This window comes from Macaca thibetana, chromosome 6, assembly GCF_024542745.1.
Source record: "Macaca thibetana thibetana isolate TM-01 chromosome 6, ASM2454274v1, whole genome shotgun sequence".
Lineage (NCBI taxonomy): Eukaryota > Metazoa > Chordata > Mammalia > Primates > Cercopithecidae > Macaca > Macaca thibetana.
Genome location: NC_065583.1, coordinates 10,793,048 through 10,819,768, shown reverse-complemented (window position 1 = coordinate 10,819,768; position 26,721 = coordinate 10,793,048). Strand labels below are relative to the sequence as shown.

General features: G+C 33.8%; 1 protein-coding gene across 1 annotated transcript in view; it reads left to right on the top strand.

The window, feature by feature from the left end:
• The window catches only part of RANBP17 (RAN binding protein 17), a 431,565-nt gene that overhangs the window by 66,686 nt on the left and 338,158 nt on the right, over positions 1 to 26,721 (top strand). Inside the window, exon 13 of the mRNA XM_050794341.1 lies at positions 23,308 to 23,413. Within this exon, the coding sequence (XP_050650298.1) occupies positions 23,308 to 23,413 (106 nt within the window). The remainder of the gene's footprint in view (positions 1 to 23,307; positions 23,414 to 26,721) is intronic.

Sequence of the window (26,721 nt, the reverse complement as noted above, 5' to 3'; positions counted from 1 at the left end):
ATGTTGAATATTAAGTAACATCAATAATCACTTTAATAGTTTTACTGCAAATTATTTTTATGTATTTTCTTCAATTCCTGGTCCCCTAATAAACCGTTCATTTTATTAAACTCCTGTGTATATTGGTAATTTGTTGGTTGATTTTTTTTCTTTCAGTTTTCCTCTATAAAATTCATAGGATATACGTCTCTCTGGAATCAATATCAAGAAAAATTGATAATGGCCCTTGAGCAGATAGTTTATGAACATAACTATCGTAACTGGTTATGTTTTCTTCTTTGTGGTACTTGATTGCAAACTCAGAACCCAATTTCAGCCAAAAAAAGTATATAATATATCATTATGATTTTGCTTTTATGTATTAGCCTTCATTATGGCTTTACTATTAATTTTATTCTTCAATTTCTTCTTTATTTTGTTTTTAATCCTTTATTGTTGGAGGAGGTATTTATTTCTGTATATCCTTTTAGGTCATTTTAAGAACATAAGGAGTAAAAATAAATATGTTTTTCCGATTTTCTTGATAAGATGCACTATGGGAATGGAAATTTCTAGGAGAAAGCACTTTATAGTTCTGAAGTTGTTTTTCGTATTTGTATATCTTGTATTGGAAAGTGAGTTTAGTAAGGGATCATAATCAAATTTACTTCCAGTGATTTCCCATTTTAACTTTAAAAAAATTTTTTAGAAGATTATCCTTCATATTTGAATAATGATTTTTAAAAATGCCTTTTGTTTATTATCTGTCCATCTTGCATTAAGTCACACAGTACTGCTGAGGGGCTAGTGTGAGATAATCTTCTCTACTTCAGTGTGCTTTTTCTTTTATTGGGATCTTATTTGTAAATTAAATGGGGGAGAACTAACACTTTTGCAGCATTTAGTCTCTTCATTATTGACTTATTCTTCTAGAAGAGTTTTGAAAGTTATTAAATATCAAATTCATATTAAAGGATATTTGTATATATTGAGACATACAGAATAGCAGTAACTACAGACACCATTACCTCACTTAAAGATTAGATCATTGGGCCGGGCGTGGTGGCTCAAGCCTGTAATCCCAGCACTTTGGGAGGCCGAGACGGGCGGATCACGAGGTCAGGAGATGGAGACCATCCTGGCTAACACAGTGAAACCCCGTCTCTACTAAAAAAATACAAAAACTAGCCGGGTGAGGTGGCGGGCGCCTGTGGTCCCAGCTACTTGGGAGGCTGAGGCAGGAGAATAGCGTGAACCCGGGAGGCGGAGCTTGCAGTGAGCTGAGATCCGGCCACTGCACTCCAGCCTGGGCAACAGAGCGAGACTCCATCTCAACAACAACAACAACAACAACAACAACAACAAAAAAGATTAGATCATTGCCAATACCTTTGCAGCATGTTTTGTTCCTCTTTCCAAATCTGTCCTCTTTCCTATCAGTAGAAAATACTTAACAATCTTGAATTTTGTGTTTATCAATTCATGCCTTTACTTCAGTTTTACCACGTGTATGCATTCTGAAAATAATACATGATACTGCATATTTCTCAACTTTATACAAATGGAATCATGCTATATTTTTTCTTTGACAACTTTATTCTTACCATTTCTCAGTATTTTATTTATGACGGCTCATATTGATGCATATAGCTATAGTTGCTTCATTTTCAGTGCCATGCGCTGTTACGTTGTTTGAATGTACCTCAGTTTATTTGTGCATTCTCTTGTTAATAGGTATTTGTTTTCTGGTTTTTGCTAATAAAATCAGTGCTCCTATAACAATTGTTGTGTATATCCATTACATATTCAGCTTTAGTAGGTACTGTTAAACTGTTTTACAAAGTGATTGTACTACTTGACATCCTACCAATAGTGTTTAGGTGTTCCCATCTATCTCTATCAGGAAGTGGCAAATTTTTTCTTAAAGTGCCAAATTGTAAATGTTTTAGGTCTCCGTCACAACTACTCAAGTCTGCCTTTGTAGCTAGGAAGCAGCCATAGACCGTACTCGTGTCTGTGTTTCAGTAAAGTTTTATTTACAAAAACAGGAGGCTGTATTATAGACTGTAGTTTGCTGACCTGGACCTAGATTCTTGCCAGCAGCTCATATTATTATACCTACATTTTTAATGATCTAGTTGAGAATAATATACCTCATGGGTTTACTTTTCACTCTGCTGATTATTAAGTTCAGTATTGTTTCATGTTTATTGATTGTTGTGTCATCATCAGTGAAGTGTATGTCCATCTCTTTTGTTCATTTCCACCTCACCACTGGATCGCTTTCTTTCACTGATTTTTAGGAGTCTTTTATGTATTTTGACATTAATCATTTAGGTTTTTGAATTGTAAATATCACTGCCAAGTTTGTGACTGTCTGCTGCATATCATTTTAGTGTGATATTTTTGTTTTCGTATCAAACTTGATTTTGATTAATTCACAAAATGTTTTTTGAAGAGGTAATGTATTTCATTGTGCAAAACTTAAAAAAAAATAAAATGTGTTCTGTTCCACTACTCTGTCCTCCCTTTCTTCACTCTAGCAAGTAGTTATTCTTATAGTTTTGCATGTCTTTCCAAAGTTTGTATGTGCATATGCAAACAGTTATGAATATGTAAATTCTTACCTCTCTTATTTGCATAGAATACAGCATACCATACTCACTGCTCTACTTCTTGCTTTTTTCATTTAAAGTGTTTAATGAATATTTTCTGATATAGAGAGAACTCTTATTTTTTATAGATACATACATAATATTTTACATTTTGAATATATCATTATTTAACCATTCCATCCACTGTTGACAATGATTTGAGTAATTTACAATCTTTTCCTATTAAAAGTATTCCTATACAGATAAACCTTGTACATGTCATTTCATGTATATATGAATTTATAAATTTCTCCTAGTGGAATTGCTTTTGGGTGGAAGTTTAATGTATTTGTAATTTTGCAAATGTTGTCCAGTTGTTTTCTGTAAGGAGTATACCATTTACTTGTCCACTAGAAATGTATGAGATGATTTCCATGTATCCTTCATAGGACAATTTTTTTATTATACTTTAAGTTCTGGGATACATGTGCAGAACGTGCAGGTTTGTTACATAGGTATACATGTGCCATGGTGGTTTGCTGCACCCATCAACCTGTCATCTACATTAGGTATTTCTTCGAATTCTTGGCAGTCCTGTGTGTGACAAATGGTTTCTCAGTATAATTTAACTTTTGCATTTCTCTTGTCAGTGAGGTTGTGCATTGTTTAAATTTAGATAAGAGCCATTTGATCTTGTTTTTTGGTCAATGAACAGTTCATTTCCTTTGCCATTTTTCTATTGGGTTGTTGGTCGTTTTTTTCTCCTTGATTTCTAAGAGCTTTTTACAGTTTGAAAGTGAGCCCCTTGTCTATGATCAGAGTTGCAAATATCTTTTTTCCCTTTTTGCTTAGCATATGTTTTAGAGATTCAAATATGTTGTGCATATTTTGTTTCTTTTTGTTGTTACATAGTATTCCATAGTATGGCCTTACCATTATCCATTCACCAGCTGATGGACTTTGAATTACACTTCCAGTTTTTGGCTTTTGCAAATAATGATGTTATTAACATTTTTAGACAAGTCTTTTTAGAAGAAATTTGCATTTCTTTTGGATAGGTACCTAAGATGAGTGCTAGGTCATATGGTAAATGCATGTTTAATGTTGTAAGATACTACTAAACAGTTTTATGAAGTGGATGTATCATTTTTCATTCCCATTAACACTGTATGAGAGTTTCACTTACTCTGCATCCTTGCCATCGTTTGCTATCTGTTTTCTTTAGGCACTCTACTTGGTGTCTAGTGTTGTCTCGTTGTGGTTATAATTTGCATTTCCCTAATGATGTTAAACATCTTTTCTATTCTTTTTTGCCACCCGTATTTCTTATTTTGTGAGAAGTCTGTTGCCCATTTTTAAATTGAATTGTTGGCTCTTTTGTATGTGTTATGGAATTGTAAGAGTGCTTTATATGCTCTATATTCTGTATACAATCTCTTTTTCACATATATATTTTACAAATATTTTCTCCCAGTCTATGGTTTATCTTCTTAACTGTTTTTCAAAGGTGAAACGTTTTTAATTTTGATGGTCTACTTTTTCACTTTTTTCTTTATGGCTTGAGGTTTTTGTGTTTATGAAATCTTTACTAACCTAATGCTATGAAGACTTCTATGATTTCTATAAGTTTAATAGTTTCAGCTATTATGTTGAGGCCTGTGATCCATTTGGTATTCATTTTTGTGAATGTTGTGAGTTAAGGGTCAAGGCTTACAGTTATCCAGTTGTTCTAACACCATTTGTAGAAAAGACTGTCTTTCTCCCCCATTGAATTACCATGACACCTTGGTCAAAAATCAATTGACCATAAAGTGCTAGGGTCTATTATTGGAGTTTTTGTTCTGTACCACTGATCTATATATGTTTATCCTTATGCTAATACTATATTGGCTTGATTACTGTAGCTTTAATAATTCTTGAAATCAGGTAATATAAATTCTTTAACTTTTTTTTTTCAAAACAGTTTTGGCTATTCTAGGTCTTTTCCTTTACTAATTAATTTTAGCATCAGCTTCTCAGTTTCTTCAAAGTAGGTGCTAGAATTTTGGTAGGGCTTACCTCAATCTGTACATCAGTTTGGGCCAGCTTAACAACATTGAGGCTTGCAGTTCATAAGCATTTGGTTTTCTTTGCACTGTTTTATTGTTTTCAGTGTACAATTATTGAAATTGTTCACTGAGTTTATTCCTGTATATTTTGATGCTATTGTAAATTTCCTGATTATGCTCTGCTACTCTGTTAAACCAGAATTGAATTTTGTCTTTGTGCCTTATAACTTTGCTAAATTTATTAGTTCTAATAACAATTTCATAGATTCTTAGGATTGTCTATGTGATCATGTTGTCTGCAAGTAAAGATAGTTTTATGTCATCTTTCCAGTCTCGATGCCTTATATTTATTTTTCTTGCCTTATTCTACTGGTAGGATTTTCAGTACAGTGTTGAATAAAAGTGTTAAGACGGGAACATTCTTGCCTTGTTCCTGTTTGTACATAGAAAGCGTTGAGCATTTTACCGTTGAGTATGATGTTATCTGTGTGCTATTTGAAGACATTCGTAAGTTTGAGGAAGTTCTCTTCAATTCCTTAGGGTGTTTATAATGATAGCGTATTATTTTGGGTTTTTAAAATAGACCTTTTATGCATCTATTCAAATGACTTTTTTCCTTTATTTTACGAATGTAGTGAATTACATTAATTGATTTTTCGATGTGAAAGCAGCCTTGCATTCTCTGGATAAATCCTACTTGGTCATAATATAATGTTTCTTTAGAAATTGTTAAATTCAATTTGCAACACTTTTGTTATTGTATATCAGTGTTTATGAAGGATATTGGTTTGTAGTTTTCTTGTGGTGATTTTGCCTGGTTTGGGTAACATGGTAATACTGGCTTCATAAAATGAGTCAGGTACTGTTCCCTCTTCCTCCTGTATCTTCTGAAAGAATTTGTGTAGTAATGCTATTATTTCTTCTTTAAGAGTGATAGAATTCATCTGTAAAGCCAGTGGGCCAAGAGGGTTTATAATTGTGAATTCATTTTCTTTAATCAGCATAGAAATATTCAAATTTTCTGTTTCCCTTGGAGTCAAATTTAGTCATTTGTGTCTTTCAAGGAATTTACTCAATATTTCTATGTATTGGAATAAAATTATTCTTAATATTCCATTGTTATTAATATCTCCAGAAATTGAAGTTGAGATTGATAATTTTGTCATTTTTTTTTTTTGCTCTGAGTCATCCAACTAGATTTTCATCACTTTTGTTGATATTTTCAGAGAACCATTTTTAGTTTCATTGATCTGCTTTATTCTTTCTTCATTTTCTATTTCATTGATTTTTTTCAGCTTTATTTATTTATTTTTTTGCCTTATACTTGCTTTGGATGTTATTTAATATTCCTTTTCTCATTCTGGGTGTAGACTCCAGATCTTTGAGTTTTAGATTTTTGGTCTTTTCTAATAAAAACATTTAAAGCTATAAATTTTTCTTTAAACATTAGTTTAGTTGGATCCCACAAGTTTTGTGGTTTTATTTTTATTTTCATTTAAAGATAATTTCTAATTTAATTGTTATTTCTTTGTTCTTTGTGAATTTTTGGATTGTTTAGAAGTGTGCTTTTAAGTTGCAAATATTTGGTGTTTTCCTAGTTATCATTACTGATTTTTAAATTTTACCTTGGTCAAATGTCATTTTGTGTGATTTCAGTCTTTCTATATTTATTAAGACTTGTCATATGACCCAGAATATGGTCTGTCCTGGCAAACATAGCATATACACTTGAATATGTATTTTGTTATTGTTGAGTGTAATATTATGTAAGTATAAATTAAGGTAATAATGTTCATATATTCTTTGTTTTTATTGATTTTTTTTTTTGTCTATTTCTTTTGTTTGCAGAGAGAGGGGTGTTAAAATATCCAAATATGATTGTGGAATTATTTATGTTCTAATTCCTTAAATTTTTGTATCACATAAACATTTGTAATTGCTATGTCTTCCTTATTAATTGACCTTTTCTCTTGAAATCTGTCTTACCTGATATTACTGTAACCACTGTCTTCTTATGCTTACTGTTCATGTAGTATATCTTTCTCCATCCATTTACTTCCTGTCTGCCTGTGTCTTTATATTTAAATTGTGTCTCTTGTAGGTGGTATATAGTTGTTCCCTTTTTAAAAATCCATTCTGACCATCTCTTTTAATTGGAGTGTTTAGTTCATTTGCTAGATGGAGGTGGGGACACCAACTTAATTCCATTTAAATTATTTCCTTAGAATGAGGTTTTCATATCACACTGGTAGTCTGTATTTAGTCCACAAACCATCTGAGGTCTGACTTAGAGGTTTTTTCCTCCTGTTCACTTAGCAGTGTGGTCAAGTCAGACAGGTTTCTGTGTTGTCTTTCTCTGTTTAGGACAGATTTTTTCCCCCAGTTTGTATTTTCATTTAGGGTGTAACTCTTTGCATCAGCTTTTTTGGACTTCTCACATTGGGCTTGTCCTAGGCTTTTTCCTTTGGCCATTAGAGGAGAAGCTCAAACTTTCTAGTTGTTTCTGTGCCTATGTATCTAAATTTCAGCCTTCATATTATTTTTGGACATTGAGGATTATTTTGCTCTTCTCCTAGCTCAGTAGTACATTTGGTACTTTTGTGCAAATTAGAAAAATGTTCCATTTCATCCAGGCCAGTGCAACAGCATGCTAGAGTAAATAGATTGGTGAGTAGAATATAGGCTGGATTTCAGTCCCAACTTGTCCTTTCAGTTGAGTATCTTTACAAGTGACCCTGTAAGCTTGTCTTGTAGTGTTACTGTTTTTGTTTTGACTGATGACACAATGACAGTCTTTTGTCATTTCAGATTTGTGTTCTGTGTGCAGACATTAATTTGGATTATGTTATTTTATAATTTGGATTGTGTTTAGCCAGCTACCTATAAAATTACATTTTAAAAAAAATATATAACACAGACAATTAGTGTTTGGTTCTTCAGAAGCAGAGTTAGTAATAACTTCAGTGTGGTCAGCTAGATCTCTGAAAGGCCGTTTAGCTGCAAAACAGTCAGATCCTGGGCTTACAGTAAGTACATGAAATTTCTTAGTTTTTTTTTTTTTTTTTTTCCCACTCTGCTCTCTGATTCACTGTCTCTCCTTTCTCTGACCTCTTGCCTCCCAACCTCTCCCATCACCCAGATCAAAAAGTGAACTTTAATCAGAGTGGGACGGGTCAAACAGCAAACAAGGGCAAAAAACAGGGTTGTTCTCAAAGACAGATTATCAATATCAACGATGAAATTGGTGACAAAGCCTTAGGCCGGTAGCAAGATAGGTGTGCCAACCTGAGACTCTTGTATTAAGTTGAACCCTCAAAAGGGTATAACATGGTTCTAAATTTGTAGATACCCTGGCTTCCAGCAGAAGGGAATTAAAACCTTCTCCAAAGGATAGCAACCATAATATAGGGCCTTGGAAATCCTGCAGATTAAGATAAACAAGTGTTCATAATAAACAAAAACAATAAAAGCCAGCACATAAACAACGAAATAAGCTGCCATGAATGAGCACTAACAAAAATAAGTTATTTATTTGATTTAGAACCCCTATCTTCTAGAGACTCTTAAGATGTTGGAATTGGATAGGAATATAAAGCAATTATGTGTGAAATATTTTAAAAAAATAAAAAATAGAATCACAAATGAGCAAATAACAGGAGTGTGAAAAACAAGAAGGAGGATGTGAAAAGGACCTGAAAAAACTTTTTTTATTGAAAACTTTGTGATCTAAAATTTCATGGATGTGTTAAATAGTAAATTGGACCCAACTGAGGAAAGAATTAGCAAATTGGCAGTTAGAACCGAAGACATTTTCAAGACTTCAGGAAAGAGGGAAAATGAAAATATTAAAAGAAATGTTAAACAATAGAATGAGAAGGTCAGGTGTGTCAGAATGAGTCCCAGAAAGATAGAATAGAAGAAAGAGGAGAGGAGATAACTGAAGAAATTCTGAGAATTTTTTTGACTTAATAGAAGACATGAATTCATTAATACAGCAAGCCCAACATATACCCATCAGAAACAAAAAATAACACTTTAGTCAAACTATATAACCCCAAAGACAAAATGTTAAAAGCAGCTGGAGAAGAAAGATCACTTACAAAGTAGTGTAAACTGGATTGATAACTCACTTCACAACAGTAAAAATGGAAGCCAGAAGATGTTAGAATATTATTCTCAAATAACTGAGCAAAAGTAATTGCCATCCTATTATTGTATATCAGCAAAAATATCTTTCAAGAAAAAGGATGAACGATAGAGATTTCAGACAAATGAAAGCAGGAAGTTGCTACTAGCAGATCTTTCATTAAAGGTTTTTAATAAACATTTTAAAGGTTATTTTTGAGGAAGAAGGGGCATGGTCCCAGAAGGAAGAAAAGGAGTACATGGAAATTGGTAAACTCATAAATTTTATTTTATTTTATTTTATTTATTTATTTAAGATGCAGTCTTGCCCTGTCACCCAGGCTGGAGTGCAGTGTCATGATCTCGGTTCACTGCAACTTCTGCCTCCCAAATTCAAGCCATTTTCTTGCGGCAGCCTCCTGAGTAGCTGGGACTACAGTCATGTGCCATGCCGGGCTAAGTTTTTTGTATTTTTTTAGTAGAGATGGAGTTTTGCCATGTTTTCCAGGTTGGTCTCGAACTTCTGATCTCAAGTGATCTGCCCACCTCGGCCTCCTAAAATGCTTGGATTACAAACATGAGCTACCGCACCTGGCTGTAAACGTGTAACATTTTAACATTCATAGTCTGTACAAAAAAAGATTATGTTTAGTTTGTGGAATTAAGAACAGAATAAAAACAGGAAAAGACAGAAGCATGTCAGAGAGAGAGCTGGGGGAGTGGTGAGAATTACAATTATTTTAAGTGCTTGTCTGATTTAGGAAGGGAATTAAAATGGCAGCACTTGAAGGGTAGCAACTAAAAGAGTAGAAACTGTATGATTGTCTCCCATAACCCAGCAAAGAGAATTGATAATGCAATAGAAAAATAAGCAAATTCAACTTTTTTAAAAGCCAAGAAAAGAGGAAAATAACCAGAGACAATAGGACAATAGACAACAATAAAAAAAAGTAGGTTTGTCCCAGAGATGTTATTAATCCAATAAACATAAATGAGTTAAATTTACAGTTAAACCAGGTTGTAAATTTGAATATTTTTAAAATAGCCAATTAATGATAAGTTACATACTCAAAACATTAAAACATGGAAAGTTGAAAGTAAAAGGATATTTTTAAATGTGCTGTGCAAATATGAACCTATAGGAGGCTAGGGTCATTGTTAATATCAAACAAAAATGACTTTAAGAGAAAAAGCATTATTACAACTAGAACTATTAGTTTTTGTACCAGGGAGGTACAGGTTGAGCACCCGAAATGCAAAAATCTCAAATCTGAAAAGCTCCAAAATTTAAAACTTTTTGAGCGCTGACATGATGCTCAAAGGAAATGCTCATTCAAGCGTTAAGAATTTTGGATTTTTGGAATTGGCATTTTCACCCAGGCATGCAAATATTCCAAAATCTGAAAAAATTCAGAACTGAGAGCACTTCTGGTCGCAAGTATTTCAGATCAGGGGTACGCAACCTGTGTAACAATTTTAGATATCTAGTACTTAGTGAAGTAGTCTCAAAACGTATCAAGCAAAAATTGGTAGTCCTGCAGGGAGAAATGGACAGACTTGCCATCATAATGGAAGGCTGCAGTGCACTTCCTAATTGTTGGCATATCAAATAAGTAGCAAGTTAGTAAATTTAGAAAGGATTTGAACAATGTGTTTAATAGACTTTAATGAATTGATATATATAAAACACTGGAACCAACAGTTTGAAAATACCAATTTTCTCCAGGACACATGGCATGTTTTAAAAAAATTGTCCAAGCATTAGTATATGAGGTGAGTCTCAACAAATGTCAATGACTCAGTATCAGAGAGACCACTATTTTTTTTTTTTTTTTTTGCAATGTAGTTTTAATTGCCAATTGGTTAAAAAAAAAAAAAAAAAAAACTAAATTGTGAAACAAAACAAAAACCCCACAAATCCCCATACACTTGGGAATTTAAAACATATACTTGTAAATATGAGGTAAAAGAAATCTTGAGGAAAATTTTAAAATAGAGTTAACTCAATAATACAGAAGTACAACAGTTTTGGAATTTAGTGAAAGGCTTAATTCAGAGGAAATTTATTGACCAAAAAGCTTACTTGGAAAAGAAAAAAGGCCAGAATGTTGGGACCTAAGCATCTAACTTGAGCAGTTAGAATGAGAGGAACAGATTAAACCCTGAGAATGGAGAAAGAAGGAAACTAAGCAGAAATTAATGTACTAAAAAATAAAGATTCAGTAGAATTTAAAAATCAGAAGTTAGATCTTTAAAAAGACAGACTAACAAACCTCTTGTGATTAGGAAGAAAGAATTCACAAATATATACTATTAGGAAAAAATGGAGGAAATGTAATAATGGATACAGCAAAGATTCAAAAAGTAAAATCATTCTTGCTATTTCTGGAGGTCAGTAAATGAGGAAATGAATAAATTTCTAGAAAAAATAATAAAATTGACTTAAAAAAGAGACAAGAATTTAGAAGATATTTGCAACACACACAATAAGCAAGAATCACCATCTAGAAGAATATGGCAGGAATTCTTACAAATCAGTAAAATAAACAGTTCTTTAGGAAAATGATCAACAGCCATCAGGCAGAAAAACATAAATGGTGCATACGTTTTTGAAAAATGCCCAACTTCATTACTAATAAAATAAATAGACCACATGAAATATATTTTCCAGTCTACTGGGAATAAAATAATAAGAAATCTTACAGAAAAATGTGAGTCAAAAGGAATTCTTATATACTTCTGGTGGGAGTATAAAGTGGAATCAGTTGGAAATGGAATAGAAATGAATTTGGTATAGTCTTGTAAAGCAGAACTTTTGAATACCTGTTGACCTGACACTTGCACCCTTACATGTGTGCTCCAGAACAGGGGTCCCCAAACCCCAGGCCATGAAGCAGTACTGGTCCATGGTTTGCCAGGAACTGGGCTGCACAGCAGGAGGTAAGTGGCAGGTGAACAAACATTACTGCTTGAGCTCTGCCTCCTGTCAGATCAGCAGCGGCACTAGATTCTCTCACAAGAGCGTGAACCCTATTGTGAACTGTGCATGCGACGGATCTAAGTTGCACGCTCCTTGTGGGAATCTAATGTGTATAATGCCTGATGACCCGAGGTGGAACAGTTTCATCCCAAAACCATCACCTCCCCTTCCTCCCCAGTCCATGGAAAAATTATATTCCACGAAACCTGTCCCTGGTACCAAAAAAGTAGGGGACTGCTGCTCTAGAAAATCTGTACACAAGATGTACAATAATGTTCATAGCATTATTGTTTATAATGGCAAAAAGTGGAAACAGCTCAGATGCCCATCAATATGAAGATGAATAAATAGATCATAACGTAATTATACAATATTATATAACAATAAAAATGAATGAACTATACCTAATAAGGATGAGTGTCAGAGATAAGATGTTTAATGAAAAGCAGCTCTCAGGAAGCTACATACAGCATGAAACTTAATAATTAAGTCTCTAAACAAATGAGACTTGAAGCGTATTGTTTAGGAATATATGTATATGTGAGGAAACTTTAAAAAATCAAAAGAACAATAATCATTAAATATTGAATCATGGTTACTTCTAGGGTGGAAGGTAAGGGGACAAGCTCGGGGAAGGGTATGGAGGTAGGTGTGATAGTATTGGTAATGCATTGATTGTTCAATTGGGTAGGTGTTAGTTTTGTTACACTTCATATGCATTACATATATGTTTTCATATATATCAATTATTACATTAAAACGTGAAAAGATTCAGTTGGAAAAGACCTATTTTCCTTCAAAAGGATATTGAATGAAGGTATGAATGTTTAAAATATATGAATCAGTTAGTTGAAATGTAATAATTTAGTGGTATTAAATAGGACTGTCTCTTGAATAAAATGCCAGACCTCATTCTTTGTTAATACAAACTGAAGGAGTTTTTATAGTTGAATACACTATGCAGTTTTAGTAAAAAAATGTTTCAGAGTTTGTAATATAATGCCTAGTACTTAGAAAAATTTTTAATAGTATTAGTCAAAATGTCGGTGGGATATTTAGAGATATTTGTGGTCTGCTTTTAGATATATTTGTGGTCTGCTCAAAAGTGACCGTTTTATATTATGAAAAATGCCTAACATGGCCCTAGTTTGTATACACTGTGTGTGGTAGTATTCAGTTTTTTTGGTGTGTGTAAACGCTTCAGTTAGTGTTGAACAAAGAAAATTATATGCTCCTGTTATGTGTGCTTTAATTTAGATGCTTAATGGCTTTTAATGTTACAAAATAAGTTTATTATTATATTATGATCTCATTTGTATTATATTGTCTTGCTCTTCTGTATTTGTGGTGATATGGTCATGGTTTACGAAAACAATAATCCCTAAGAAATAGGTCATTAACAGTAGTTAACGTTTACTTGTGATCTATGGTAATGACTGATTTCTTTGGGATTATTGCAGTTATAAACCATAATTACAGATTATTACAGCAATAATTATTTTGTTAAGGAAAAAATATTCTATGTTTGAAGAGCTGCTAAAACAAGCACTGTGAACATTTCAGGATAAATAGAAAAATGGAAAATTATAATGGAAATTTAGTAGGTTATAAAATGAGATTTTAAAAAATTTGTAGATATGAAACTCATGTAGCAGATTTTTTTTTCTCTACATGCAATTTAGATATGTGTATTTACATGGTTCTTTAAATTTTGTGAATGTAATTATGTTACCAAAATAACTTTTTTTGTGTATATTTAAGGTGTACAGCATGATGTTTTGATAAACAAATACATAGTGAAATGAATACTACAGTCAGCCAAATTATCTTATCGCCTTCCATTGTTACCATCTTTAAAATTTTTGTGGTAAGAGCACTTAAAATCTACTCTTTTAGCAAATAAAGTATTATTAACTATAGTCCTCATGCTGTACATCAGTAATCTTACTCCTCCTGTACCACTGCAAGTTTGTACTGTTTGACCTAATTTCTAATTTCCTCCCTTTCCTTACCTCTAGTAACCACCATTTTACACTTTGTTCCTATGTATTCTGCCTTTTTTAAGATTCTGCATATGAGTGAGACCATACAGTATTTTTCTTTCCATTAGTAGCTAATTTCCCAAAGTAACTTCTTAACATTTACTGTTTGGAACACTGTGAGTCTAAAATTGTTCAGGGTTAGCAAATAGTTTAACGTTTATGAGAAATACTGTTTCTCTTTCACCTAAATATCAAAATTATATTTGACAGCTTAATAATAACGTCTTTTTTTTGAGACAGGGTCTCACTGTCACCTAGGCTAGAGTGGGGTGGTGCGATCTCAGCTCGTTGCAACCTTTGCCTCCCAGATTCAAGCTATTCTCCCACCTCAGCCTCCTGAGTAGCTGAGATTACAGGCACATGCCACCACACCCAGCTAATTTTGGCATTTTTTGGTAGAGATGGGGTTTTGCCATGCTGGCCAGACTGGTCTCGAGCCCATGACCTGAAGTGATGAGCCTGCCTCGGCCTCCCAAAGTGTTGGGATTACAGGCATGAGCCACCACAACCAGCCAATAATAATATCTTTATATTTCACTGTTTTTCTCTAACATTAATTCTAATTCATTCAGTACTTGCTGGATTTTTTAAGGTTTAAGAAATCTGCTTTTCTATTTCTTATACAATAGAAACCATTGCTTCTAAAACAGAGTAAATATGTACTCCGTTTTTCTCTAAATAAACTTCTTGCAAAATTTACCGTAATTTTAGAAGAAAGTGCTCATAATTAATCACATGCTATCTTTGCACAGCATTCCTTGATCTAATAAGTTTAATTCCAAGGTCATAGAAATTAGTACAAATTTTAATTTTGAGAAATTCACAATTTTATATTTAGATGCTTTAGTCATTGTTTTTAGACAATGGTGCTCATCATACTGCATTGCAAAAATTACTGATGTTTTCCTCTGTCTTATCTGTCTCTCACTAGGCTCAGTTCGCTGAGCATAGAGTCTCTCTCTCCCCTGCCCCACCCTTTCCCACACATTTGTGTATTTAGTTATATCCCTACCATAGAACATGATACAAAGAAGATACTTATAGCAGATGTTTTTCTGAAATGTCTTTTACTTGGAATTTTTTTTTTTCCTGTTTGGAGGGTGTTTGTTTTACTAAGAGCATTAGAAAGTGCATATGGCTAATCATAGCTAGCTTTAATTGTAATAAGCCTCTTTGGTAGAGAGGAAAGAACTTAAAAATTCTTACTGTGTGACTTCATTTTCTTGAGAAGCATCTGAAGTAAGGCACAGAAAGAACATGATTGTTACATATTGGTATGTCTTATGTTTTTTTGTAGGTATGATACAGAACCATGTTAAAAAGGGGATGACAATTTAATAATAGTTACACTAGCCAACATTTACTGAGCACTTACAGCACTTACTCATATACTTTACATGCAAAATACCAGTTGGTGCTTGTCACAACTCTGTGGGCCAGGTATTATTATCCTTGTAAGATTAAGTAGCTAGTGTAAATAAGCACTAGAAGCAAGATTTTAACCTAGGCTGTGTTCTTGTTAGCTAAATTGTACTGCTTCCCTTTTTTAAAACAAGTATTTATCTTCCAATAGAGAAATATAAAAAATTACATGCATGGTGAAGTCTTTGTCTGTTTTCAGGTAGGCATGTTTTATCAAGGGCTAATAGGCAGTTATTTCTGTGTTTACATTATTGGTAAGCCCAAAAATTAAGCTTGCTTATTTTAAATTCACCTTTATCAACCAGTATTCATTTTCTGTGTCTTGTTTTGGGAATCAAGGAAAGTGTTAAATATCTCCTTGGTAATGATCCCCAAAGCATATGCAATCTCATCTGTGGTTAAGACTCAGGAGACAGCTAAAGAACAGTTCAGGGTTAGGACTCATAATGCGTTAAATCCTTAAGAGATTGTTGAATTATAAGATACTGTTGGATCATGAAGGTCTGTCTAGCTAACTGACAACTGTATTGCTGGAGCTTTCCCTTTTACCAATCTTGAGAGGAAGTGTAATAGTTTGAGAATGATCTTTTGGAAATTCGTTGCCTAGATTTCAATCACAGCTCTGCACTTTTAAATAGGGATTTGTAACATTAAATGAATATAGGCACAGTGTTTTAAACAGTGCCTAGTGCAAAGTAGCTACTATATAATGTTTGCTGTCATTTTTAATAATAATAAGTCTTGTTTTAAGAAACCAGTATCTAAAAATCTAAATTGATAAAATATAACAGGAAGGTAATTATTTACATTTCAGTATTTTTCATTTTGAGAAATAATTTACAATAGGAGATTTTAAAAAGAGTGAATCCCATAGAGAGGTAAAATATTACATTTGCATTCACCAAAAGTCATGCTTGCAATGTTTCAGATTCACATCTATTACATGAAGTGTATGACATATCCTACACACAATTGAAGCATAGTCTGTTAATGGCGACCTCTGTAAAATTCTCAGAAATACTACTAATTTTCGTTGTTTGGTAGTTATGTTATATAAAGTCACTGTGAACAATAAATTAGCAAATACCGAATCATTGCTCCTGGGGGCCACTGACTGCAACATTTTCATCAGCTAACCAACACATAATCTTTTTAATGTATGTTTCTGTAGAAAAACACCTTATTCAATATATATTGTCGATTTGTTGACACTGAACTCATAGCCAGCAGCACTGTTTTTCATGCTGGAACAAAGCTTATCTAATATGTGTTTTCTATATAAGATGCATAACAAGCTTTTTTTCTTTAGAAACACTGCATAGCACTTCAGCATTATGCTAGGATCATCTTAAACAGTGAAATCACTAATAAAAAACACAAAAATGTGCCAGTAGATAGACCATTAAAGCATACTTGTTTACATTATGAAGCTGAAACAAGAAGGTAGAGTTTCACTTTGTTTGCTCTGAGCTTGAAACATGCGTACTGGACAACTACAGATTTTCACTGCTTTGCATATCTGCAGATGACTGTGAGTATTGATTTGGGGATTATAAATAAATTTTATCAAGTAGGCAAATTCACAAATAATGGAATCTATGAATAATGAGGATCAACTATATCATATCTTATATTGAATATTATTGGAGAAGTCGCTTTAATTTAAGCAATAGAGATTATAATTACTATTACCGTTCATTATTAATAATGGGTCTACATTTTAATGCATTTACTAAATTGGTAATGTTAACCTTTTCTTTCCTTTTTCATGCCGTGTTTTCTATATAATGATTTCTTAATTCAGTAACCCATATCTGTTGATGATATACAATATACCCAGCATTGTTTTAGGCTCTGGATATACAATAGAGAGCAAAACAGACAAAAATATCTGCTTTCATGCAGTTTGCATTCTATTGGAATACACAGGTAATATACAAGATAAATATGTAAAATATGTTAGAAAGTGTTAAGTGCTAAGATTTAAAATAATGAAGCAAGGAAAGAAGATAGTAAATGCTGGGGGGGATTGTGTTATCTATTGCCAGAACTTAATGGCTTATCAGATAACAATTGCATTATTATCTCTCAGTGTTCTAGAGGTTGATAAGTCTCAGATGGTTCTCTTTAGGGGTCTTTCAGTCATTGTAATCAGATGACAGTTGGGGCTGGAGTTGCCTGAATGCTTCTTTACTCAGTGGTCTGTTGTGTGGACTGGAAGGCTTAAAGTGTATACTCTATCTAGTTGGACATTTCTCTCTCTGTTCAGTCTCTCCAAATGGCTAGTTTGGGTATCCTAACAGTATAATGGTCTCAGGGTATATGGTCTTCTTAAATGGTGACTGGCTTCCCCAGAGTGAACATTCTCTGAGAGACTGGAGGAATTTGCCGGTTCTTATAAAGGTTAGGCACAGTACTAGGATGGTGTCACTTTCACCGAATTCTGTTGGTCAAAGCAGTTACAAATTTCCAAAGATTGGAAGAATAAACTCCACCTTTTGATGGCATATACATATATGGAAGGAAGGAATTGGTGATGAATATTTGCAGACAGACTGCCATGCTAGGTATTGAAAATTGATAGGATATCTTGGTAAGGCCTGAGAAGGTGACATCAAGTAAGACGGGTCAGCATAGTTGTATCTTTCCCCAGTTATATTAAACTGTGTGAGTATTGGCGGAGTAGTGGTGTAGTGGACATAAACAGTTATGGTTTTGTAAGATGAGTATATCATAGCAAAAGAGGAGCTAAATGTAAATGCAAGGCAGAGATGATAATTATTGACCACAGAATTAAAGCTAGGTACATAGGATAGAGAATATGTGAAGGGTGTAAGAGAGAGTGAAAAAATGGCAGATTCCCATAAACTAATAAAAGAGATCAGCAAACTTGCAGGATACGGGATCAATAAATAAAATCAATGGTATGTCTATTTTTTAACGATCAACAATGGAATATGAAAGGAAGAAAGAAAGTCCATTTACAATAGTATCAAAGAGGATAAAATACTTAGGCATACATTTTAAAAAGAAGTGTAAGAATTATATACTGACACTGTAACGGTGTTGAAAGAAATTAAAGATGTAAATAAACAGCAAGACTTCTCACGGTCATGGATCAGAAGACTTAATATTGTTAAGATGGTAATACTCTTCACATTGATCTCCAAATCCAATGCAATCCACATTAAAATCGCATGGGTTTTTTGCAGGGATTGACAAACTGGTCCTAAAGTTCCCATGGAAATCCATGGGACCCAAAATAGCCAAGATAATCTTGTAAAATAGTGAAATTGGAAGACTCATTTTTTTTTTTTTCGATTTCAGAATTTACTACAAAACAGCAGTAATCAAGACTGTTTGGTACCAGCATAAAGGTACACATTATAGGGCCTGGGGACAGTGGCTCATGCCTGTAATCCCAGCACTTTGGGAGGCCAAGGTGGGAGGATCACTTGAGCCCAGGATGTTCAGGAACAGCCTGGTCAACATAGTGAGACCTCATCTCTACAAAATATATTTTAAAATTAGGTAGGTATGTTGGTGTGGGCCTGTAATCCCAGCTGTTTGGGAGGATCACTTGTGCCTGGGAGTTAGAGGCTGCAGTGAGCTATGATTTCATCACTGCCCTCCAGCCTGGGTGACCGAGTAAATTTTAAGTGACTTTGGGTTGGGCAACTATTTCTTAGATATGACACCTGAAGCAGAAAACAGAAGACAAATTAGATAAACCAGATTACCTAATTAATTAGACAAATTAGGTACAATAGAGTTGCAAATTTTGCACATCAAAGCATACCATCAAGAAAGTACAACCCACGGAATGGGAGAAAATATCCGCAAATCATATGACTGATAAGAGATTAGCATCTAGAATACATAAATAATTCTTACAACCCAGTAATGAAAGACAACCCTTAAAAATGGGCAATGGATTTGAATAGACATTTCTCCAAAGAGGACACACAAATGACTGCTAAACACATGAAAGGATACTCAATAGCCTTAGTTATTAAGGAAAGGCAGATCAAAATTATAATCAAATACCTCCTCACACCAACTAGGATGGATATAATAAAAAAGACAACTGCAAGTGTTGGCAAGATTTGGATAAATTTAATCTTCATACATTGCTGGTGGGAATGTAAAATGGTGCAGCTGCTTTTGAAAACATTTTGACAGTTCCTCAAAATGTGAAAAAGGAGAGGTGCCATGTAACTCAGCATTTCCACTTCTAGGTATTCTCAAGAGAAATGAAAACACGCATCCACATAAAATCTTGTATAAAAATGTTCATAGCAGTATTGTTTATAATAGTCCAAAGATGGAGACAATCCAAGTGTCCATTAACTGAATGGGTAAATGAAATGTGATATATCCATAGTAACCAAAATAGCATGGTATTGGTATAAAAACAGACACATAGACCAATGGAACAGAATAGAAAACCCATAAATCATATATTTACAGCCAATTGGTTTTTGACAAAGGTGTCAAGAACATACATTGGGGAAAGGATATCCTCTTTAATAAAATGGTGCTGGGAAAATTGTATATCCAGATGCAGAAGAATGAAACTGGACTTCTGTCTCTTACCATATACAAAAATGAAATCTAGATGGATTAGACTTAAGACCTGAAACTATAAAACTACTAGAAGAAAACATGGGGAGACACCTCAGGACATTGATCTATACAAATATTTTATGGCTAAGACCTCAAAAGCACAGGCAATGAAGATCAAAATAGACAAATGGGATTATATTAAGCTAAAAAGCCCCTTCACAGCAAAGGAAACGGTCAACAGAGTGAAGAGAGCCAGTTGAATGGGAGAAAATATTTGCAAACTATCTGATCAGGGAGGAATAGAATATGCAAGGATCACAAATAACAGTATAAAACAAAAACAAAAAAACCAAATAATTCAAATAAATGGCAGGCAAATGACGTGAATAGACATGTCTCAAAAGGAGAACATACAAATGGCCAATAGGTATATGAAGAAATACTCAACATCACTAATCATCAGGGAAATGCAAATCAAAACCACAGTAAGATACCATCTTACCCCAGTCAGAATGATTATTATTAAACAGAAAAAATAACAGAAGCTGGCAAAGATGTGGATAAAAGGGAACTCCTACATACTGGTGGTGGGAATGTAAATTAAAACAGCCATTTGGAAAATAGGGAGATTTCTCAAAAATTAAAAATAGAACTACCATATGGTCCGGCAATCCCAATACTGAGCATTTATCCAAAGGAAAAGAGTTCAGTATGTTAAAAGAATACTTGTACTTCCATGTTTATTGCAGCACTGTTCACAATAGCAAAGATATGGAATCAACCTACATTCCCATTGATGGATGGATAAAATAATGTGGTATATATACATAGTAGAATACCATTAGGCCATAAGAAAGAATGAAATCATATCATTGGCAGCAACATAGATGGAACTGGAGGTTAAGTGAAAGAAGCCTGGCACAGAAAGACAAATACCATGTGTTCTCATACATATGTGGGACCTAAAATTTTCATTTCATTGAGGTAAAGAATAGAATGATAGATAGGAGAAGCTGAGAATGGTGTGTGGGTGGGCTGGGGAGTGGGGCAGGATGAAGAGAGATTGGTTAATGAGTATAAACATACAGTTAGATTAAAGGTATAAGTTATAATGTTTGATAGAGTAGGGTGACTATAGTTAACAATTTCAAAATAGCTAGAAGGCAGGATTTGAATTCTTCTCAACGCAGAAATGGCGAATACTTGAGGCAGTAGATACACCAGATACCCTGACATGATCATTACACGTTCTTCGTATGTAAAAAAGTATCAACATGTACACCACAAGTATGAACAAATATGGTGTATCAATAAAAATAAGATCTATACAAATAATGGAATGTTATTCAGCTCTAAAGAAAAATAAGTATTGATACTGAAAAATAAGTATTGATAAAATATGGGTGATCCTTGAAAACATTATGCTGAGTGAAAGGAGACAGTCACAACACTCACTTATTGTATGATTCCATTTATATGAATTGCCCAGAATGGGAAAAATTTAATGAGACATAAAGTGGCTTAGTGGTTGCTTAGGGGCTAGGGGCATGGTGGTAGGATGCAGAATGACAGCTAGTATGAAAATGTTCTAAAATTAGATTGTGGTGATGCTTGCATAACCCTGTTAATTTACTAAAAAACATTGAATTATGTACTTTAAGTTGGTTACTTGTGTGGTATGTGAATTATATTTAAGTGAAGCTGTTCAAAAAGTGATAGGCTCATGGATTGAAGATTCCCAGTAGAACAAAGGATTGTTGGAATTGTAAGATTCATCTTTGTAGATATTGAAATCACTAGTGATTATGATATAAATATTGTTGGAAAGAGTGGCAGCCAAGAACCAATACTTTGAAAAAACAGGGAGAAATAATCTGCAGGAGAGTAAATTGCAATAAGAAGGGATATTTGTTAGTGTTATTGATGATGTAAGATGTAAAGGCAAATGCTTTCATGATGAAGAAAGATAAAATGTGAAGTAGAAATGAGGAACATGAAGATCATCTACTCCATATTCAAGGCCCAAGTACATGAGAAGTGGAAGAAAAAGCAGCTGCCACTTGATAGAGCCCACAGAGAAAGCAGGGTCATCAGGGTAGACTTTCTATGATAGATTTTTATATTGACCCTAAAATACTTTGAAATTCATAAGGTAACTTTCTGATTACTTTCAGCTTCTTACATGAAGTTTTTGTTCTGTTACTTTTGTCATGAATTATATGTGATGAAACTTGAGTCTGTTTTTCAATGGATTACTTGATCAAATTAGTGTTCTTGTTCTCCTATTTAATCTATTTCACATTCCTAATGTATAAGGCTGCATAATTGGTCAGTTCTGATTTGTTGTTGTTTTATGAGAGAATAAAGGATGTGAATACTTGCCAGGTTAGATTTCTAATTTACACGAATCTTGTCACCCTAAAAGGTTGATGTGTCTCTCCAAAAATTTATAAAAGAGTTGTTGATTAATTGTAGTATAATAATAACTGCTAGTATCCGTGGGAAAACAGAAAGAATTTGTTCTTTTTCTACCTTTTATTTATCCTTCCTGAGTCTTCTAACAAGCACAGATAGCCTCTTTTCTTCATTGTTCAATTCCATACCTTTTAAAAAAACATTTTTACTTGAAAAGGTTTCTTAATCAGAAACAATTGATTTCAGTATTATGAAATAGCCCTCTTATCTTTGAAAAATCAGTCTCCAAGAATAGCATAAAATTTGTTTTTAGCAAGATAATTTTATGTTGTTAATTATCTATAAAGGTCTCAAAAGTACTGAAGGATCACCTAGATCAATGAATCCAGAGATGTAAAATAATATACCTTAAGCAAAAATCATTCAGTAAATACTTCCATTTCTAAATTAGTCAATTTCAGCTGCCCCCAAAGTAAGATTTATGAAAACTGTAGATGTTGCCATTTGTGCCACTGCTTTAAAGCTATTTAATCCTCTACTGCTATCAGCTGTGAAGTTGACTGTACTGTCAAAACAATGTGAAATCTTGGATTTTTTTATATATCATGCATAAAAATACAGAAGGAATAAATTTATTACTATTATATTCCAAGCAGGGGAAATATTTAAAATGATCACACTGGTACTATCATGACATTGACCATTCAGAAAAGATGCTGGTCCTTGGATCATAAGAGTACGATCTGACTGAATAACAGACCTGGTCCTAGACAGTTTAGTGTTTTGTACTCAAATTTATTTTCAGTCGTGTCTTCATGGTAGACATTGTTTTTTCCATTTTACAAATGAAAACCTTAAGACTTAAAGAGATAAGTAACTTATGCAAGATCACGTAGCAACTTAATAGAGCTGGGATTCAAATTAGTTTTATTTGGCTCTAAATTCTATGGCATTTTCACTGTTCTGCTGCCTTGATAAACTTAAAACCCATCTGCTTTCTATCAAGAACTGAGTTCACAGTGATTTATCACTTGTTTGGAAGAGTAGATCGTTGTGCTAATTTTGGAATTTCTCCCAAAATAAGCTGTGTTTCTATGAATACTTCTTAAACTTTTTTCTTTCTTATTCTATATCAGGACGTCTTGCATGGCTGGTATACTTAGTTGGGACAGTTGTTGGAGGAAGATTAACATATACCAGTACAGATGAGCATGATGCTATGGATGGAGAATTATCCTGTCGGTAAGTAAGAACTGTGTAATTTACTGAATTTTGCTAAATAGTTAAAAAAATTAGTTATTGAACAAGTACTATGAGCGAAGACATTTTTGTATGTGGCCTTTGAGGAAGGTATTATTTCCCTTTTTATTGCTGAGAAAACCAAGACTCAAAGGTTAAGTGATTTGTAGAAGTCAAATCTCTAATAAGCGATAGACTCAAAATACTTTGTACATATTTGTGCAAATAATGTAATAAAGATTTAGGTTGCTTTTTATTACTTAGGATCTGAGCAATCACATCCAGTGTGTATTGGAAAGGTGGTAAAATTAGATGACTTGCATCTAGTCAGAAAGTACTAGGTAGTCAATTACCCATCGCAAGTTTTGTCACCTATTGGCCACAGCCTTAGGAAAAAGCAGTTGAATTATTCTCTTCAAGCTTCAATTCTAACCTGAGGAAAATTTCTATATATGAATAATACAAGCGAATTGATTTTCCATGTATTTTATTTTTAATAACAAATCTCCTTAGAGTCATACACGTTTTTATTGAAGACTTAAAAATTCAAATGAAAATAAAAATTATGTGTTAATCTGGAGATAACCACTACTGTTATTTTGTAAAGTCCCTTTGAGTCTTTTTAATTAATGTATATGGGTATATGTTTGCTGCATGTGTGTTTTTCAACTTTTCTTAAACATTACAAAACAATATAAGATATAGCTAATAATAATACCTAACTTATTTTGGGCTGTTACAAGGAATTTATTTTTTTAAATGCTTAGAACAGTGCTTGGCAATTAGTGATATATTACACACACACACACACACACACAGCAACACTACTTTTTAAAATCAAGCACAATATCAACATTTCACCTAGACATTAAATTTTCTAAGCTGTACAATAATTTAAATAGACCCTTGTTTTTGGAATTTTAGGTTGTTTCTCAATTTTTTCTTATTATAAATTACTTTTAGATATAACTAAATTATTTTTAGTTATATCTTTATATCGATTGAGATAATTTCATTAGAGTTCGTTCCTAAATGCAGAATAGCTGGTCAAAGGTTATGTAGCATTTGAAAGACTTTCAGTACTCATTACCACATGGTTTTCTGAAAAAGGACCAATGTATCCTCTGAACCAAGGGTTTCCAACCCTTGTACCGGTCCGTGGCCTGTTAGGAGCTGGGCTGCGTAGCAGGTGAGCTGCAGGTGAGCAAGGATTACTGCCTGAGCTCTGCCTCCTGTCAGATCAGCAGGGACATAGATTCTCATAGGAGTGTGAACCCTAAACTGCACATGTGAGGGATCTAGGCTGCATGCTCCTTATGGGAATCTAATGTCTGGTGATCTGAGGTGGAACAGTTTCATCCTGAGACCATCACCCCACACCACCCCAAACCCCATCCATGGAAACATTGTCTTCCAGGAAACTGGTCCCTGGTGCCGAAAAGGTTGGGGACCGCTGTGCTGAACCCTAATTGTATGATAGTTAACATTTGTTAGTGGTTGAGCTGCCAGAGAGTAGGGTTCATATTGTTGCCAGTTTATAGGTAACAAAGGTATTGTTTCAATTTGTATTTATTTGGTTACTAGTGGTATCAAACATTCTTTTCCACTCCCAGCTTTGCCATTTTTTCTTTGTGACTTTTATATCTATATTGATTATATTATTTACCTTCTTTTCTTTTGTGATCTTTTCTAACTTACTTGTAAGAGCTCAGTGTGTGTGTGTGTGTGTGTGTATATATATATACACACATATATATGTCTCAGAGATGCTAATATTTTGCTCCTCATTTTGAAAATGTTTTCTCCGTATTTTTACTTCAGAAATTTCTTCTTTACTGGCTTTAAATATTATGTATTCAGATCTGTGGACTTTTTCCTTCATATTTCTCTGCTGCTTATATTTAGAAAGATTTTTTTTTCCACTTCTGGTTAATAAAAATATCCACCTGTATTTTCTCCCAGCTCTCTTTGGTATTATTAATAGCTTTTTATATTTATTTTTAATATATCTTGACATTTGGTTTCATATATTTTTTCCAAGATTTCCAGTTAATGCCAATCCTACCCTCTACTGATTTGAAGTGCCACTTATATCTTACACAAAATTATTACATCTTTTTTTCAGGCCTTTCGTACTTTTCCATTGGTCTTAGAAGTATATTGTTATATATTTTTACCCTATTAAAGACCTTAAAATTGTTACACCTAGTTGTGATATTCTCCTTCATTATTCTTCTTAAATATATTTCTAAGTGCTTAGTAAATCTGTTGTACTTTTGGATAAAAAATTTCATTTTGTTCCATTTCCTTTCAACCTTTAAACTATTTCTTCAATAAAATGTGAATCTTCATGGATCATGAATATTTTTAGTTTTTCTAAGATTTATTATTTTCTGTATCAAATTAAATTACTTGAAAATATGAATAATAGATGTTTGGGGCTTCCTTAAAATGCTTTAGTTAATTTTCAACCAAGCAAAAAATTTGCTTCTGCACCATCTTTTAAGACAACATTACATATTTAATAAAGTGGAAATTAGGCATACTTTTTGCTATAGTTTGATTTTTTTTTTTTGAGACAGAATTTTGCTCTTGTTGCCCAGGCTGGAGTGCAATGGCACGATCTTGGCTCACCGCAACCTCTACCTCCTGAGTTCAAGTGATTCTCCTGCTTCAGTCTCCCAAGTAGCTGGAATTACAGGCATGTGCCACCTTGCCTGGCCAATTTTGTATTTTTAGTAGAGATGGGGTTTCTCCATGTTGATCAGGCTGGTCTCCAACTCTGCCTGCCTTGCCAATCTGCCTGGCAGGTGATCTGCCTGCCTTGGCCTCCCAAAGTGCTGGGATTACAGGTGTGAGCCACCGTGCCCAGCTGATTTTTTTTTAAAGTTTAATCATCAAGTAGGGAAATACATGGCTGGACGCAGTAGCTAACACCAGTAATCCCAGTACTTTGGGAGGCCGAGGTGGGCGGATCTCGTTATCTCGATCACGAGATCGAGACCATCCTGGCTAACACGGTGAAACCCCGTCTCTACTAAAAATACAAAAATTAGCCAGGCATAGTGGCAGGCGCCTGTAATCCCAGCTACTTGGGAGGGAAGCTGAGGCAGGAGAATGGCATGAACCCCGGAGGCGGAGCTTGCAGTGAGCTGGGATCGTGCCACTGTACTTCAGCCTGGGTGACAGAGTAAGACTCTGTCTCAAAACACACACACACACACACACACACACACAGCCACTATCTCGTGAGAAAATGTATATTAGGAAATAAAGTAGGTGTATATTTGCCAATGAGAAAAAAAATATTA